Here is an 18,961-nt window from a genome sequence, read left to right as displayed (position 1 = left end):
CCCTTGCTACTTTAATATATTTCAGATTCTCGATGGCAGGAAAACATGCTGTGCCTTAAACAATCTTGTCTGTAGTTGTCAGTTTAGTGCACTAAGATCTTCAGAAGTAAATGTAAACTTTTCAGAAAACGAGGCACGACTCAGGCAACTTTCAGCCATTTTGTTGCCACAACAGCTCATCCTTTCCATGGGAGAGCATCCACACCTGGCTGATAGTGGACCGTTTCAGCAGGATCTAAAAGACAGTAGGTCTGCTGAAGCACCTAGAGGAGCTGCTGGAGTTTAACCACACACAGCAATGGTTTTTGGTCAGGTGGCCCACTCCCATCTCATGGTTTCCTGAGGGTTGGAAAACAAAATAGAATAGTTGAAAGGCACACTGTCAGGTTGGGATTTGATGAACCCTAAACTAATATAGAAAATGATGTATTAAAAAAATAACTTCTGTAAACTTCTAATCAGGCAACAGCCCCCTTACAGTCTCTGGTACTGTCCCTTGAGCTGATATAATCGTTCACTATTGTAAGTAATCTGACCATAATAACATTGAATTTAGAAAGTAATATCAGCACCTGAAGAAGAATGTGAAGTGGTGGAAGCAAAGGGGATTGTAACTGCATGGCAATGAACTTGGCTCTTACTTCGGCTGGCGGACATCTTCCTGGCCTCAGCAATGGTCAGCAGACTGCACCGAGTGGTGAAGCACAACAGGCCAATGGAGGCTGCTGAGAGGAGGACAGCTCTTAGTAATGGCTGGAACGGAGCAAACATAGGGGAACTATGTGTTTGATTTTGATACCATTCCACCAATTCTGCTCCAGCCATTACCATAAGCCCTGGGTGTGTCTTTGTCTGTCTGTCTATCTGCCTGCCAGCCAGTCTGTCTGTCTTGGAATCCCAGAGCCCGTCCTCACCAATTAAGGTGCCACCAACCTCCTGTGATGGGGGCCAATTACTTTTTTGTTGCCTGGAAATACACTGCTCAAAAAAATTAAGGGAACACTAAAATAACACATCCTAGATCTGAATGAATGAAATATTCTTATTAAATACATTTTGCTTTACATAGTTGAATGTGCTGACAACAAAATCACACAAAAATGATCAATGGAAATCAAATTTATCAACCCATGGAGGTCTGGATTTGGAGTCACACTCAAAATTAAAGTGGAAAACCACACTACAGGCTGATCCAACTTTGATTTAATGTCCTTAAAACAAGTCAAAATGAGGCTCAGCAGTGTGTGTGGCTTCCACGTGCCTGTATGACCTCCCTACAACGCCTGGGCATGCTCCTGATGAGGTGGCGGATGGTCTCCTGTGAGATCTCCTCCCAGACCTGGACTAAAGCATCTGCCAACTCCTGGACAGTCTATGGTGCAATGTGGTGTTGGTGGATGGAGCGAGACATGATGTCCCAGATGTGCTCAATTGGATTCAGGTCTGGGGAACGGGTGGGCCAGTCCATAGCATCAATGCCTTACTCTTGCAGGAACTGCTGACACACCAGCCACATGAGGAGGAACCCAGGGCCAACCGCACCAGCATATGGTCTCACAAGGGGTCTGAGGATCTCCTCTCGGTACCTAATGGCAGTCAGGCTACCTCTGGCGAGCACATGGAGGGCTGTGAGGCCCACCAAAGAAATGCCACCCCACAACATGAATGACCCACCGCCAAACCGGTCATGCTGGAGGATGTTGCAGGCAGCAGAACGTTCTCCACGGCGTCTCTCCAGACTCTGTCACGTTTGTCACATGTGCTCAGTGTGAACCTGCTTTCATCTGTGAAGAGCACAGGGCGCCAGTGGCGAATTTGCCAATCTTGGTGTTCTCTGGCAAATGCCAAACGTCCTGCACGGTGTTGGGCTATAAGCACAACCCCCACCTGTGGACGTCGGGCCCTCATACCACCCACATGGAGTCTGTTTCTGACCGTTTGAGCAGACACATGCACATTTGTGGCCTGCTGGAGGTCATTTTGCAGGGCTCTGGCAGTGCTCCTCCTGCTCATCCTTGCACAAAAGCGGAGGTAGCGGTCCTGCTGCTGGGTTGTTGCCCTCCTACGGCCTCCTCCACATCTCCTGATGTACTGGCCTATCTCCTGGTAGCGCCTCCATGCTCTGGACACTACACTGACAGACACAGCAAACCTTCTTGCCACAGCTCGCATTGATATGCCACCCTGGATGAGCTGCACTACCTGAGCCACTTGTGTGGGTTGTAGACTCCGTCTCATGCTACTACTAGTGTGAAAGCACCGCCAGCATTCAAAAGTGACCAAAACATCAGCCAGGAAGCATAGGAACTGAGAAGTGGTCTGGTCACCACCTGCAGAACCACTCCTTTATTGAGGGTGTCTTGCTAATTGCCTATAATTTCCACCTGTTGTCTATTCCATTTGCACAACAGCATGTGAAATGTATTGTCAATCAGTGCTGCTTCCTACGTGGACAGTTTGATTTCACAGAAGTGTGATTGACTTGGAGTTACATTGTGTTGTTTCAGTGTTCCCTTTATTTTTTGAACAGTGTATGATGGCATTGCAAAAGTAGGAAAAAGTTTAACAGGAAACAACTATGCCATCATTATCATGTCGTCAAATGGATGGCGATGTTGTCATTAGCTAGCAAATTTGGTCAAAAATAGCTATCAATGGTAATGTAGCTAGCGAAATTCCGGTGGTCTCCACTCAATCTTAGCTAACGTTTTACTGAATCTAATGTCAATCTGGCAGCATCAAAATTATGACAACAGCTTTTCCTACAAATGATTTGCCTCCTTTTGCAATCTTTGTATATCCAAGCCACTGTAATGCACTTTTGATTAAATCAGCGGTCATTGAGAATGCGTTGAGTAGAACGCTCAATCAGTTGTACATGCTTCTCAGATACAGGCTTGCTTGTTCTTGAGAATAGCCATAGCTAGCTACCATAGTAATCCCTCGAGAGTAGCTCATTTCAATGCATCATTCATTTAGCTTGCTAACTAGCTAGTTGACTGTGCTAGAGGTAATATAATGTTAGCTAATTGTTTCAATGCACCTTCCAAATGTAAAATTACAAGACAAAAAGGACACTTACCTAAGCTGTTCCTCTATGTCCTCTTGGTTGTGAAGGTTAGGCAGCATGCTAGCTAATCTCGTTCCCAGATACTAGAATATGAAGTAAATGCCTGACTGAGTTTTAGGTCACCACATATCCTTCTTGGATGCATTTAAGATGTATTTGTTTGTATTCATGAATTTTCCTATGTCGGCCCAGTTGATTAAGAAGAAATAAAGCTATATCAAGGAGGTTCAGTAGTTTTTTCCATCAGTAGAGTCTTAGAGAACTCAGTATTCTCTGCATTTAAAAAAATTGTACCTTTAATTTACTAGGCAAGTCAGTTAAGAACAAATTCCTACTTTCAATGACAGCCTAGGAACAGTGGGTTAACTGCCTGTTCAGGGGCAGAACGACAGATTTTGTACATTGTCCACTCAGGGATTTGAACTTGCAACCTTTCGGTTACTAGTCCAATGCTCTAACCACTAGGCTACCCTGCCTCCCCGGGTAGCCTAGTGGATGGATGTAAACTAATGACAACACCATCTATATTGTTCATGACACTAACACTGTATCTCCCAATGCCTCAAACCGAGGTGAAAATAAAAGTCGATTAACTCAAGCAAACCGGACATAATGTCAACCTGTGCATGAGAGGAAGCCAAGCTTAACGTTTCAGCATAATAAAGGCTATTTCTCTTAATAACGTGCAACCGGATTGTCTTGTATTAGCTAGATCTTTCTCATTATAACGTTATCTTTCTTGTATTAACGAGATAATTTATTATTTCATTATAGTTTCTTTAATTATTTTGTAATAGTGTGATATTATCTTGTAATAATTATATACCCCCCAAAATTATGCCACTGTATAATATTTCACAATGGTCAAATAAATATGGTAACATTTCTATCGTTGCTTTCTGTTTTGTTCCTAACCAGTACATCGGCAGTCTGGACGTGGCTCGGCCGAACAGCAGAGTGGAGATTGTGGCTGCTATGAGGAGAATACGGGTTAGTTGTCCCCTTCATCTAAACAAACTAGTCACCTACCTCCCCTCAGCTACTGTTGTTCAGTTGTCGAACCTGCCACATAATGCAGTAATATCTAACAAGTAATCTAACAATTTCACAACAACTACCTCTTACACACAAGTGTAAAAGAATGAATAAGAATATGTACATATAAATATATGGATGAGCGATGGCCGAACGGCATAGGCAAGTGTGGCCAACTCTTTCTGTTGTCGGGTGTTGAGAGCCGCCATGTTCCCACAAGTGAATTTTGAATGGACAGAATATGCCAGCTGCTGGAGTGAAATAGACCTAGGCCCAGTTTCCCAATAGTAATGGAACTAATGCGTATGAGTATTTCATGTTAACGATGTACCTTTCCTACAACAGCCAAAGATGTAACATGCTTTTCCCAAAACGCCACGCAGAGAGAACTGTCGCTAAGTGCGTCTTTGGAGCGTCGCTAAGTGCGTCTTTTGGATACTGATGGAACGGGAAAAAAAGGGAGCGCTGCTATCGGATCAGCTTTCTCCATTCAAATCTTTCCCTAAAATTGTCATTATTTCACTATACTGACGACGGATCAGCTCCTAGGGAGATATCACCACCTACGGCTGAAAATATTGATGTGGATTATTCTAATGCTTACTCAATAAAATGCATTCAATCACTGATTTGGCACATCATTGCGCACATATTCGGCTACACATCATAAAAGATATTGAGACAAATTACAGATAGTACCCTACAAGTATCAAAATAAAACTCAATTGATTGAACATGAAAGGCATTTCAATATGATTGAAATAGGCCTATAGCCTACTGTTTATATTTTATTGTAGTCATCTCTGTTTTTATTTGAAGCATCTTTTTATACATCGCTTGTTGTGTCAATTGCAAAGACAAATTATCGGCAGTCACAGATATATGGATAAGCCATGTGATTCTATGTTTAGCGGAGATCTTCTGTGTATAAAGTGATGCGGGAGGGCAAAAAACAACGCACTTAGCTGTTCGACGAGTGGTCTGAGGCAGGCATTATATTAAGTGCAGCTTATTTAAGTGCAACGTTAATGAGGGTTTTGGGAAACAGCTCTGAGATTTAAAGATCAACCTACAAAGGTTCGATGAACTTAACGATTAACTTAGCCTCAACATGCTTTTGGGAAACCGGGCCCTGTAATACAGTGAGCGTACCTCACCTTAATGTCAGTTATTTGAAAATAAGCCTGTTTCTTCATAGATATTTAGCAAAAGAAAGCCATAAGAAAGACACACATTTCAATGCATGCCACTGGAACTGGAGTCATTTTTGAACAGACTAAGGCCATTTTCTACAAGCATTCCGTTCAATAGAAATAACGTATTTAATTGTATACCATGGCAAATCCACTGTGGCAATTTATCAGACAATTTGAATGAATGGAAACTAATTTTGGTTTAGCTATTATTTTATTATCCCCCACATGGAGAGAAAGAGAACTGCTCTTTTTCAGGGACTCACGAGGCTCATTTGAATTTCCTGATGCACCGCGAAAATTCTCCGCAACAAAAGAGTGATCAAGTTCAGATCCGACATCTGTAGGCCTACTTCCAAAGTTTTTAATTTTTGTTCTTAGCTCAGCCTCTGAATGTCATAGAGATTAACCAAAGACCATTAACCCCCATATGCATCAGAGGCGTGTCTTTCTTGTGCCTTGTTTTTAGCCTAAGGATCGTCGTTATAGATCACTTTCTATATTCAGAATCCATTTTTAGTTTCTTCATAATCTTAAACTAGCAAAAATGAGGCTATGGCATACACTCACATAGGCCTACCCCCTCAATTCAAGCACTGGTATTAGCTTAACACACCAAGCCCTTCACAACACAGAGGTATTTAAGTAGTGGTGACACTACTGGAGGAACTGGCTGACAAATCTATGGATGGCCTATAATGTATATCTATGGATGGCCTATAATGTAGTCAAACACATAGGCCTACCTCTTGTTTCTTAAATAGGAAGAAATAGGCTCCAACACAAAGCCCTCTTGTTAGTTAATTCAAATGAACATGAAGACTTGAAATGATTTACTCAAATTAGCCTCATTTCAGCACCGCGTGCTGGCCACCTCCCGACTGATTTCTCTGTGGCTGCCGCTTTTCAGCACCACAAGACTGTCATGGAAGTTACTTGAGTCTAGCTTATTGTGAGAACAATAACTCTGATAAAAAAAAAGACAAATCATGGGCAACAAAGCATGTTGTTTCGTGGCCTTTGGAGAGGCAAATATCAGAGGAGTGTGACAAATAGGAACCCAGAGCCAACGGCGGAAACCCATGTCAGTACTGTGCATAGCTAACGTATAGGGAAAGTACCAAAATCCCTTGATGTAAACCGTGGATAAAACGCACTACCCTCCCCTGGGTGGCCCTTCTACCGCCTCCAGTACAATTTGACCACACCACCAGAAAGTGTGACAAATCAATCAACAAATGATTCGCCTTTGCAGGACTAAATCGGCATAGATAAGCAACACTGGAACAGACGGAATTTATTACTCAGGTTTTTAGGCTTTTGTAAAGTCTACGGTGCCACTTTTTCATGTTCTCGTGTGAGAGTGTAGTAGGGTTGTAGTGCAGATGGTCGGACGGTGATTCAGGGATGGTGATCTTTGAAGTGAGGCAGTGGGGTGGACATACTTAATAATATAAACTGCTTTTGGAAGTTTCTCTCTTTGTCTTTGTCCGTCTTAAAATGTAGCCTCTGAACTCAATATTCACCACCATCCTGTGTTTCTTGTCTTCTGACCATTTACTTTTTCTATGTCCTGTTGATTCCTACACTGCATGATAATGTTGGCTGTTTGGTAAAAGTAGGCTATGTCATCACTGTTTTAACAGTACATACAAAGGTGATAAGGTTCATATTCGCTCCTGGTCCTAGCTTACAAAGTCCTGAAAGTGCATGTGAAGTTAGATTTCTATCTCAAAAGAGATTCCTGTGGAACATCACATCTCCTCAGGAGAAAGTTTTCATCTTTCGTTTTTTTCAAATATGTTCAATTCTCCCATACTCCCACCACACCACATGGCTTGCTATCAGTCATTGTTTGTTATTTTTTAGACCTTGTTACTCAAGAGGTTCCCGTAAAGTGCAAACTGCTTGAGAGCCGAGGATCACTGCCCAGAGTGCGTAACGCTGCTGGGGGATAACAGCAGCTGTTGTTGATGGCAGGAGAACAGGTTATATGTGAAAATAGTTCAATCAGGCCTTGTTACATTTTTACATTACAGTGTCCTTATTACTGTGTAATTATTCCAGTAAGTACAATATAGTCCTAATAAATATTGTAATTTGTTCATGTTGAACATTTTGGTATTAGCTTGTTTGTACTCATACTGAATGACTGAACTGATAGAATCATAGGGGTCAACTACCGGTTGTATAGCGCCTGCAAATGTAAATGTGCCCTTTGCATAGCTCCCTCTTTACTGTATGTGCCGGCATACAGGGTATAGGTCTGGGTATAGGGCATTGGTATGGGTTTGAGTGTGGGTATGGATATGGTGCACATGGATATGTATGGGTATGGGTGTGAGTATAGGCATGGTGGTGACTGCTCCTCCAGCCCTTGTGTCTCCCACGCCACATCATCTACAGTTCTCCATGAAATCCTTTCGTCTCAAATTAACTGCAGAGGTTTCATTTAAACAGCATTACAGCTTTGTTAGAGAGCGATAGAAAAGAGAGGGAGAGAGGGGTACAGACGAATACAGAAAGAGAGAGAGCGCTAGACAGAAAGACGGGTAGAGAGAACAGAGAGAAAGACAGACAGCGAGACAGAGAAGAGAAAGACAGGCAGAGGCATTGTGTTTCAGTGATTCACTCTCAGCATCTAATTTATTTGGCTCTTCAATTATCCTGCTGCCTGGTGTTTACCTGTGTCTATGTGATTGACAGTAATGAGATGGGATCCAGGCGCCTGTCAAATTAAACAACCTCTACTCCATTAATGTCCTGTCCTGTTCTCTGAAGTGGGAGGGATGCTGCTGGGTGTTAAAGTCTTAATGTGATGCTACTGCTGCTCTCTGAGGATATAGCAAGCCTACATCAGGGATCATCATCTACATATAACACTGGTCCCGGTGTGCAGGCTTTTGTATGACATTTTAGAATGTTTTTCCAGAGCGACTTACAGTAGTGAGTGCATACATTTTTTCCATACCATTCCCCTGTGGAAATCAAACCCACAATCCTGGTGTTGCAAGCGCCATGCTCTACCAAATGAGTCCAGCACTAACACACAACTAACACACCACTGCTTACTCATATCCTTCTTATGTGCAATGTCTGGCTTCCCTACGGGGAGACTGGTTTGGCAGATAGTAGGTTTGTGTAAATAGCTCAGTGGCTTTAATATAAGCTTTCAACAGTGTGGCTGTACTGTAGGGCCTTAGAGAGTAGTGCTGTTGGAAGGAGTGATAGCTAGCTAGCCTAGTGTTGTACCAGATGCTTGACTCACACAGAGGTCTAGATCAGTGATGGGCAACTCAAGTCCTCTGGAGCTGGAGTGGTGTCACACTTTTCCCCCATCCCTAGCAAACATAGCTGATTAAACTAATTGCCTTCTTAAACTTAAAATCATGATTAGTTGATTGGAGTCAGAATATGTTGGCTGGGGCTGGGGAAAAAGTGGTCGTGTCTACACTTGACGTACACAGCAGGCAACATCATCAGCACTCCTCCCACAAGTCTCCAGAAAAGTTGTGTTTTGGGACCGAGAGGCACCTTTTCATTATAATGTTGAGGGATGTTTTGTTTGGCTAGAGTTGTGCTAACTCATTTGCAATCTCTTTAGCGCTGCTTGGTAGCTTGCTGGCTGGTTAGCTACAGCCATCAGTTGTTGTTGTGTTATTACAATATTTTGGCTATTCCACAGTTTGTAGAATGCATACAGCATTTGAATATAGCGTGGGAACAGACACAATGTGGACATGGTGGACACATTTAAATGTAAATGTAGACACATGACGTGTTCTGAATTCTATGATCAGAACTCCCTTATCAGAATACAAAAGCTTCATGAACTGTCAAGTTTAGACACGGTCAGTGTGACACCAAACAGGCCCTAGAGGACTGGAGTTACCCATCCCTGGTCTAGATTATCTGTTGGGCTATATAGTCATTTGTGTGGAGCAGTAAGATATGTAGAAGGCTCAGCATAGATGAGGATACCTCTCCCATCTATCATCTGGCTGTCAGTGGGACTCATTCTGGAGTTCCTGCCCTCTCTATCCTCCCTGAAGAGCAGCTCACACACTCAAAGACCCAGTGTGTACGTGTGTGTGTGTGTGTGTGTGTGTGTGTGTGTGTGTGTGTGTGTGTGTGTGTGTGTGTGTGTGTGTGTGTGTGTGTGTGTGTGTGTGTGTGTGTGTGTGTGTGTGTGTGTGTGTGTGTGTGTGTGTGTGTGTGTGTGTGTGTGTGTGTGTGTGTGTGTGTGTGTGTGTGTGTGTGTGTGTGTACACCCTCTCTCGACAGCAGCAATATGCCGTCAACAGCACTGACCCAGAGTGTGGAAACAGAGCCAAGACATAGTCGGACGCCATTCTTCGTTTCCCAGAGAGACTGACCACTCTAACTCAAACCTTTACCCTCCTCTCCTTTTTTCCCTTCCTCCCTTTCTCTCTCTCTCTCCCACTCCCTCCTTTTCTCCCTTCGTCTCTCTCTCTCTCTACTTTGCTCCCTGACTCTCACTCTCTCACCTTTCCTTCTTCCCTCCTCGATGTCCTTTGCTAAGCAATACATTAGCGAGTCATTTCACTCTCCCTTCATTAAATGGAGGATTGAAACTTTGGCTGATTCACCGTTTCTCTTCTGAGAAGCAGCACAGACTTTTGTCAGGCCCTGCTGTAACTAATGGAGATGCTGCTCTAATTTCAGACCCCTTTTTAATTAAGTTCCACAGCTCAAGACCAAAAATGTAAAAGTAGGCTGCAAAAAAGTTTACTAAAATTATTCCAATCCTGATACAAATGCAATGGCTGTTTAGCATATTGGTAGGCTGGCTTTAGGACCATGCAGAGCATCTCTCCTGAGAGAAGCTGCCAGCCTGCACAGCCTTTCTCTCAGCATACAGTGCTAGACAGTTTGCTTTTATTTTCAGCCATTTAGGTAGTGCGCCGATTTCTTTGAATTTGATGTTGGCATTTGAAGTTGACCTTGTAAGCTTTGTGGCCAGCTGTTTTATGCACCGGTTACACATTGACGTTGGCATAGGTGGCACGTCCATTAGGCTAGGGGAAGATAAGCTTCCCCTAAAGTAAATTAAATTACAGAAATAAATAAAATCATTCAAAATACTACACCAGAGGGCATGATTTGGATTACATTTTTTTGAGCTAATGAGCTGTTAATTGTTTTAAGCATGTCATTTGGGCAGCGCATTTGACAAATAGCCTACCAAAAAGTTGATTGCTGAGTTGCAGTGGTCAGTGAAAAGCAGTTAAAGAGTAGATAGCATAAACTTAACCATATGTAACATATGGATTTGCATTACAATATGCATCAAAAGTCCCAATGCAAAGTTATACCTCACTTTTCTATTTTTCTAGATATTGCATTAAACTTCTGAAGAATGCCAGTCATTCCAGAAAAAAACATTTGCGGGGTGTGACGTAGTAAGGATGTCCCGGCAAGCCAGCCTATTCCCTAAGTTGCACACTCCAACAGAAATAAATTCAAATGTATAACTTCAAATTAAACCAAATCGTTTGCACTCATGACTACTGATTTCAATTAAATGTTCAGCTAACTTACTTGAATATATAGTTACATATATATAATCAGCTTGCAAGGAGGCTAGTCAACTAGCCTGTTAACGGTAGTCCTACTAGCTAGCTAACATTAGCCCTACCAGCCTGCTAACATTACGTTAGCATTTGATGAGTCAGCCAGTTGCTATCAACAACTAGTTTACAGCTACATTAAAGTAAATCAGTTTTTGAAAATAAGTTTTCATAACCACATCTAACCAGTTATCAAAGAATGTTATATGCAATTAGCGTTATCTTAGCCAGCTAACGTTACAACAAGGGAAGATCAGCAAGCACTGGCAGTAACGCATAAAACATAACTAAAACGAAACCTTCCGGCAGATAAAAAAAAGCTAAGAGAGAGCAGAGACTTACATATTGACATCTGGGGCCCATCATGGGGGGCCCATCATGGTAAGGACTGTAGGCTGAGTTAACTACCAAACAAAGCGAGAGCTAGTGAGAGCAGCACTTCCGATGTAAGAATCCTAGCTAGCTATTTTAGCCAGCGAACTAGACTTGCCAGCTAGCATTTGACTGCAGAGGAAACTTCCTCCAGAAATAAATTGTTAGAATGGGATCACTTTCCCGTTTCTGAGAGTGCACTGGTGCTTAACTTGTAGTGTAGGATGTAGCTCCACATGTTGGGAATGTTGATTGGTAATATTGCTAGCTACTTTGCTTCTGAGAATACACCCTATAATGTCACCTCCTTCATAATTACAGCTGAACCACATAAAAATAACGTGTTGTAGGTGCTCGTGCAGCAAGGATATTCCCATGCCGATAACCATGGGGTCTGCGCTGTCAGGAAAACTTTCAGACAACGTCCACGATGACAGAGAAAGGAGTGGGCTGTATGACGCAACATTCTGGCTTCTCCACGGTCTGCCTGGATGTCAATATAGAAATAGAATCCCCACTAATCTAATGCAATAATGAACTCAAATAATGTTACACCACTCCCCCTACCACTAGTAGTGCACTTTTTTAATAAAGTTCAGAATCGTTGCCTACAGGCAGTTTATCACCTGGAATTGGGGATATCTGGGGCAGTGCCAATTCCAGCGTGTGCAATGGAACAAGAAATAGGTTCTCAAATGAGGAGAACATGCCCTACACAGGCTTCAAGTTTCCATAAGAATAATTGAAACACATTGTTACCTTTTTATTAATATATGTTATGCCAATACTGGTACAACACTTTCATCATGAGTCTTTTTTTTATCTGTCAACATTCCACTTTGTGGACACAGTCCCTATAATAATGAAAGTTATTATAGGGACAAAATACATAACTAGTTCAATACAAAATACATAACTAGTTCAATTTACCCGGCTTATCTCGATCACTGCTGACACTCGAGATGTAAAGTTACCGGTAGGAAACAGAGGTTGCAGGCTTCACCTTCACACTCGGCAAAGCACCTGGTTATAGCCATCGAAATCCTCTGGGGTTAAATGAGCACCGCATACAGTAGTGCCTGCGGTTCCCTTACTCCAATCCAATCGCTTCATTCTGACAAACCGGTTTCACTTCAAAGCTAGCTTCTCGTTTTTAGGCCACAAATGAGTGGTAATGAATGTTGGGTCTGAAATTAAAACTAACACTGGCTGCTTGCTACAACTAAATTACTAAGTCTTTGACCACATTGTGTTATTGCTTCGGTGAGTAAAAATGAATGATTACTACCTATTCAATAAGCCTATGCCCATCACAATACTTCAAAAAAGCAAATGGTTATTGCTAAAAAGAGAAGACAAAGAAAATAATCTAATCTGTTTCCAGTTATCAAAATGATCATCTCCCAATTGAGTGAACAGTAACCTATGTTATTGGCACCAGCAGAGAGCATCATCCATATACCCGGTAAGTGTGCGCATATTCACTGTCTTTATCATTGGGTCAGATGATAGCGCCGACATAGATGGTCGCCTTGCTTCAGGTCCCACGAGCATTTCACTACACTCGCATTAACATCTGCTAACCATGTGTATGTGACCAATAAAATTTGATTTGAAAATCACTGGCAAGTTTTTTGGGGGACGACAACAATTCCCTCCTCCAGGCAAGATGGACGTCATATTGTAAAATTAAGTCATGGGGGACTCGGACAGCCGATGGTCCTAAAAACGTTTGGAGAGGTAAATTGAAGAGGTATGTTTTTATAAGATCAGCACAACTACGATATCTTGCTTTCTCAAATGTCAACCAAAGCTTTTAACATACTTTGTCTGTTGGGCTTCACAAACGTGTAGAGCGTCAGGGCTTCAGTGGTCGACCATCCAACTGCTCCAACTGAAGAAGATTGTTGGCTTCGACCGAAGTAACCCTAGGAAGACAAGTAGAAAGATATCAGTGTTAGTGAAACTAAAACTAGCTTCAAGTTGCAAATCGTTATTTTCTGAGATGTTTTGTATTCACATTAACAGATGGTGACCCCAGCTAGGGGCGAAAGAGCAGCAAGGTTTCCCAGGTCTCACCTTCCATTCGTCCTTCTTCCAAACCAAGCACTTGGTTTTCTTCTTGATTCTGCTCCGGTAGCTCTTACTTCTGTTTCACCTGAGCCTTGTCGATGTTCAGTCTCACCTTGATTGATAAAAGGAATAAATTCAATTATATTTCAAATTACAAATACATTTCTTACATAATGTATATTTAAAATTACAAATACATTTCTTACATAATGTAAGATATGTATTTGTAATTTGAAATATAATTGAGATATTATCTCTTGGAGGACCTTAAATTAAATTAATAGCAGACATACAGCAGACATCATTTTTATCTGGTCAAAAACCTCCACACCCTTTGGTCCTTGAAGGTGTTCTGATCTGGTTCGACAACTTCCACCACATCAGGAGGGGTTTCAGTGATCTGAAAGGACATTATACAAAAATAACAATAGACAAACAACAACACTAAGTCAATCACTACAGTATATGCAATAATTGTATCTACAATTACGTTGTTTACATCAGTCAACAGCTGCAGCTCCCGCCCGTCGTCGGTGGTTTCCTGGACGCTGCTGTTGTTTGCAAAGAGAATTACCTTCAGGTTGTTCTCCCACCATCCCTGTAGCTGGCTAGCTGACTAGGCAGGTTGAGGTACAGTGGCTTGCGAAAGTATTCATCCTCCTTGCCATTTTTCCTATTTTGTTGCCTCTAGCCACTGGGATTTTTGCCCATTCCTCAAGGCAAAACTGCTCCAGCTCCGTCAAGTTGGATGGGTTCCGCTGGTGTACAGCAATCTTTAAGTCATACCACAGATTCTCAATTGGTTTGAGGTCTGGGCTTTGACTATGCCATTCCAAGACATTTAAATGTTTCCCCTTAAACCACTCAAGTGTTGCTTTAGCAGTATGATTAGGGTCATTGTCCTGCTGGAAGATGGACCTCCGTCCCAGTCTCAAATCTCTGGAAGACTGAAACAGAATTTCACTGTATTTAACGCCATCTATCATTCCTTCCTTCAATTCTGACCTGTTTCCCAGCCCCTGCCAATGGTGTTCTCGGGGTGATAAGGTGTTGGGTTTGTGCCAGACATAGTGTTTTCCTTGAAGGCCAAAAAGTGCCATTTTAGTATCATCTAACCAAAGTACCTTCTTCCATATGTTTGGGGAGTCTCCCACATGGCTTTTGGCTAACACCAAACGTGTTGGCTTATTTATTTATTTAAATAATGGCTTTTTTTCTGGCCACTCTTCCGTAAAGCCCAGCTCTAAGGAGTGTGGGGCTTAAAGTGGTCCCATGGACAGATACTCCAATCTCCGCTCTGGAGCTTTGCAGCTCCTTCAGGGTTGTCTTTGGTCTCTTGTTGCCTCTATCATTAATGCCCTCCTTGCCAGCTCTGTGAGTTTTGGTGGGTGGCCCTCTCTTGGCAGGTTTGTTGTGGTGCCATATTCTTTCCATTTTTTATAATGGATTTAATGGTGCTCTGTTGGATGTTCAAAGTTTCAAATATTGTTTTATAACCCAACCCTGATCTGTACTTCTCCACAACTCTGTCCCTGACCTGTTTGGAGAGCTCCTTGGTCTTCATGGTGCTGCTTACTTGGTGGTGCCCCTTGCTTAGTGGTGTGACAGATCATGTGACAGATTATGTGAAACTTATATACATTTACATTTAAGTCATTTAGCAGACGCTCTTATCCAGCGACTCACAAATTGGTGCATTCACCTTATGACATCCAGTGGAACAGTCACTTTACAATAGTGCATCTAAATCTTAAAGGGGGGGGGGTGAGAGGGATTACTTATCCTATCCTAGGTATTCCTTAAAGAGGTGGGGTTTCAGGTGTCTCCTATATTGCACACAGGTGGACTTTATTTAACTAATTTTGTGACTTCTGAAGGTAATTGGTTGCATCAGATTTGTGTATGTCCATTACATGAAATCCAAATAAAATATATTTAAATTACAGGTTGTAATGCAACAAAATAGGAAAAACACAAAGGGGGATTAATACTTTTGCAAGGCACTGTAAAAAAGTACAGCAGCTAGCAAAGTCAATCTTAAAACAGCTTATATAATTTTTTTCCTATTTTACAATATGTTCTATATAAAGACAAATATGTTGCAAAGAAAGTGTTCCCTTTCTAATTTTTTTGGTCCTCTGAAACAGTAGGTAGTCAGCAGGTAGTCACCGTCAAAAACACCATCCTTGGGGAGCAATTCTGAGGTAATAATTTTGTGCGGACTGAGCGAGAGCTTATGAGGTGAAATAGAACTTCAACTGCCTGCGTTCTCCGTCCTTCGCGACCGCTACCAGGTAAAACAGAGCCAAGTAACCAGCATAGCAACAGGCGATTTGGTTCCTTACGTAACCTGTCAGAATTTTGCAAGTTCTATGAACAGCCCTAGCAACGGAAGCTTGAACTTATCGAATGCCATTGTGGTGCAGGGGGGGCACACTTTTAGGTTTGACACCCCCAATGAAATGAACACCCCCACCTCTCTGTCATGGTTTAAACCATTTATTTCTATGTGGCGGCACTGTTCATCCTGTAGTGCTTAATTTCAGCCTCAGCTGAGCTCCTTTACACATTGATTTTCAAATCAAATGTATTTATAAAGCCCTTCGTACATCAGCTGATATCTCAAAGTGCTGTACAGAAAGCCAGCCTAAAACCCCAAACAGCAAGCAATGCAGGTGTAGAAGCACGGTGGCTATTAAAAACTCCCTAGAAATGCCAAAACCTAGGAAGAAACCTAGAGAGGAACCAGGCTATGTGGGGTGGCCAGTCCTCTTCTGGCTGTGCCGGGTGGAGATTATAACAGAACATGGCCAAGATGTTCAAATGTTCATAAATGACCAGCATGGTCAAATAATAATAATCACAGTAGTTGTCGAGGGTTCAGCAAGTCAGCACCTCAGGAGTAAATGTCAGTTGGCTTTTCATAGCCGATCATTAAGAGTATCTCTACCACTCCTGCTGTCTCTAGAGAGTTGAAAACAGCAGGTCTGTGACGGTGAACAGTCCGGTGAACAGGTCAGGATTCCATAGCCGCAGGCAGAACAGTTGAAACTGAAGCAGCAGCACGGCCAGGTGGACTGGAGACAGCAAGGAGTCATGATGCCAGGTAATCCTGAGGCATGGTCCTAGGGCTCAGGCCCTCCGAGAGAATTAGAGAGAGCATAATTAAATTCACACAGGACACCAGATAAGACAGGAGAAGTACTCCAGATATAACAAACTGACCCTAGCCCCCCCGGCACAAACTACTGCAGCATAAATACTGGAGGCTGAGACAGGAGGGGTCCCATCCGATGATACCCCTAGACAGGGCCAAACAGGAAGGATATAACCCCACCCACTTTGCCAAAGCACAGCCCCCACACCACTAGAGGGATATTTCAACCACCAACTTACTTTTCCTTTGTATTTCCTAATTTTTGCTGTAATTTAATTTACCCTCCACCATATGCCTTGGCTGAGAGGGTAGGCTACCGGCATGTGGTGTAGGCCTGGTGGAGGGTCAACTAAATTAAATGCCTTTTACCCAACTTTTCATCCAAACAAATGCATTGAAAGTTTAGGGCGCATTACTTTTTTCACAGTTTACTCACCTATTTTTTTTAACACAACATCACTGACTACCGGTATGCCTATTTGAAGTTCATGATAATACACATGAATATCATACAGTGGACACATAAGCCTATAAGCTCATGCATGCAATGCCCTGATACATTTTCTGCTAAAATCTCTGACAGCAGAACCATAAGATGGACAATTATTATTTTGGGAAAGTATCCTAAAAAACAATGAAAAAATAGGCTATAAAGTTTTGCATATGCTACATATCGAAACACAAATTTGTTATGGCTGCTTTTAAGGACACGTAAATGTGGCTCATTTGGCCAACATCCCTCAGTTTTTGATGCCGCTGGCTGCGCCAAGATCTTCGTATGGATGTCCATTACATTTCTCAAATGTCCAGTAAATTAAAATATTCCCTTTCATGTTGTCCAGCACCAAATTTTGCTAATGGAGACTCTGAAATGGCATATCGTTTTTATGAAGGTTTTAGAATATTTGCATGTAAATCTGTAACCAATTGGATGTAAACCTAGCTATAGACAGCCTCGAGTCCCTGGCAAGTGCTCTAGTCCAGTGTCACTTTGGTTTGCCTGCACATCATGGTTCACCAGCAGCCCCAAACATCTAAAGAATAAGCTGCCAGCCAAACAAGCTTGTAAGTATAGTACTTAAACTTCCCCCTAATACTCATCTGGAGGTTGAGCATTTTTTCATCTATCTATATTGTACAACACCAAAAAGTTGAATGACATTCGGAGATTGTCAAGCCAAACCTTCGATACTGGGTAGGCTTACCCAGGGAGGGATGTATTTTCTGTTTGTCGAGATTTACATCATCTATTTATAGTGCCGTTGAAAACGCAAACCATGATATTGAAGTGCCCAAAGTCGGTAGGCTTTGTTTATTGGTTGTGTAGTGCATTGGCACAGAAACCTACAGTATATAATTATAAAAATGACATCAAAATGTTGAAAATCAGATTCTCCCTAGCTGATCATTGTCTGCACCCGGCTCTGATCATAGTGTGAGGGAGGGAGAGTGAGTATGTCTGTGGTGGTTGGCAAACCCTCAACCTTCTGGCCCGTAGCCCTGAGTGGCATTGACTGTGCCACAAAAGCATGCTGAAATGGCAAAGTCGATATCCACGTTTATAAACACAGGGTGGCTACAGTTAGTTATTTTTGGTCATAAACATTATTTTCAGTTAATTCTATGAGGGGGTTGGTGTTCAGTTCATTTTACAGTACAAGGGGAGGGTCATGTGAAAATATGTTTAATGCTGGGGAGGAGGGTCCATTTTTTTAATGACACCTTAAGTTCGACCAGCCCCTGCCCCCCAGTACATTTCGATCTGTCCCTTACCACTTTTAAATCTCATACTTGTGTTTTTAATTGCTATATTGTATTTACTTCGTCACTGTGGCCCTTGTATTGCCTTTACCTCCTTTATCTCACCTCATTTGCTCACATTGTATATAGACTTGTTTTTGTACTGTATTATTGACTGTATGTTTGTTTTACTCCATGTGTAACTCTGTGTCGAATGTGTCGAACTGCTTTGCTTTATCTTGGCCAGGTCGCAGTTGTAAATGAGAACATGTTCTCAACTTGCCTACCTGGTTAAACAAAGGTAAAATAAAAAATATAAAACATTTTCAGAATTGAATTTCCCTTACGAAAAATATATCAACCCCGATAGAAGTGCCCATATATATGTTAAGGATATGTTTTACTGCTTGTTGACAGAGCTCTCAGGGGAATTACTCATTCAGGAGGCACGGTCTTAGCTTAGTGCACTGTACATTAATAAAGATATCAGCAGAGATTCCCCTGTTGCCTCTTTAGAAGATGACAAACTCATCTAGCAGCCTTAGTGTGTTGTCAGCAGACTGAAGTGTGTTTCCTTCCCTCCACACACACACAGCCCTTGGAGCCCAACAAAACTCTTTCATCTTGTCACAGGGTAATGTAGCCCAGAGACTGCAGCTGCTGCTGCTACTTCATTTAGACACGAAGCTCCCTGGTATTAGAGGCCAGGTAGAAAAGGTGGCTTCTGTAT

The 18,961-nt window shown here is 42.2% G+C and overlaps 1 protein-coding gene across 7 annotated transcripts in view; it reads left to right on the top strand.

Annotated features, from left to right (window-relative positions):
* Positions 1-18,961, top strand: part of LOC124037882 (carboxyl-terminal PDZ ligand of neuronal nitric oxide synthase protein-like) — a 259,421-nt gene that overhangs the window by 47,766 nt on the left and 192,694 nt on the right. For 5 of the 7 annotated variants that reach the window (XM_046353077.1, XM_046353074.1, XM_046353072.1 and 2 more), the window contains exon 2: positions 3,989-4,060. The exons of the other annotated variants lie outside the window; for them this stretch is intronic. In XM_046353077.1, coding sequence (XP_046209033.1) covers positions 3,989-4,060 — 72 coding nt within the window. The remainder of the gene's footprint in view (positions 1-3,988; positions 4,061-18,961) is intronic. 7 annotated transcript variants of the gene reach the window in all.

Source organism: Oncorhynchus gorbuscha, linkage group LG06 (genome assembly GCF_021184085.1).
Source record: "Oncorhynchus gorbuscha isolate QuinsamMale2020 ecotype Even-year linkage group LG06, OgorEven_v1.0, whole genome shotgun sequence".
NCBI classification, from domain to species: domain Eukaryota; kingdom Metazoa; phylum Chordata; class Actinopteri; order Salmoniformes; family Salmonidae; genus Oncorhynchus; species Oncorhynchus gorbuscha.
Note: the sequence above shows the minus strand (reverse complement) of the source record. Positions and strands in the feature narration are given on the sequence as shown.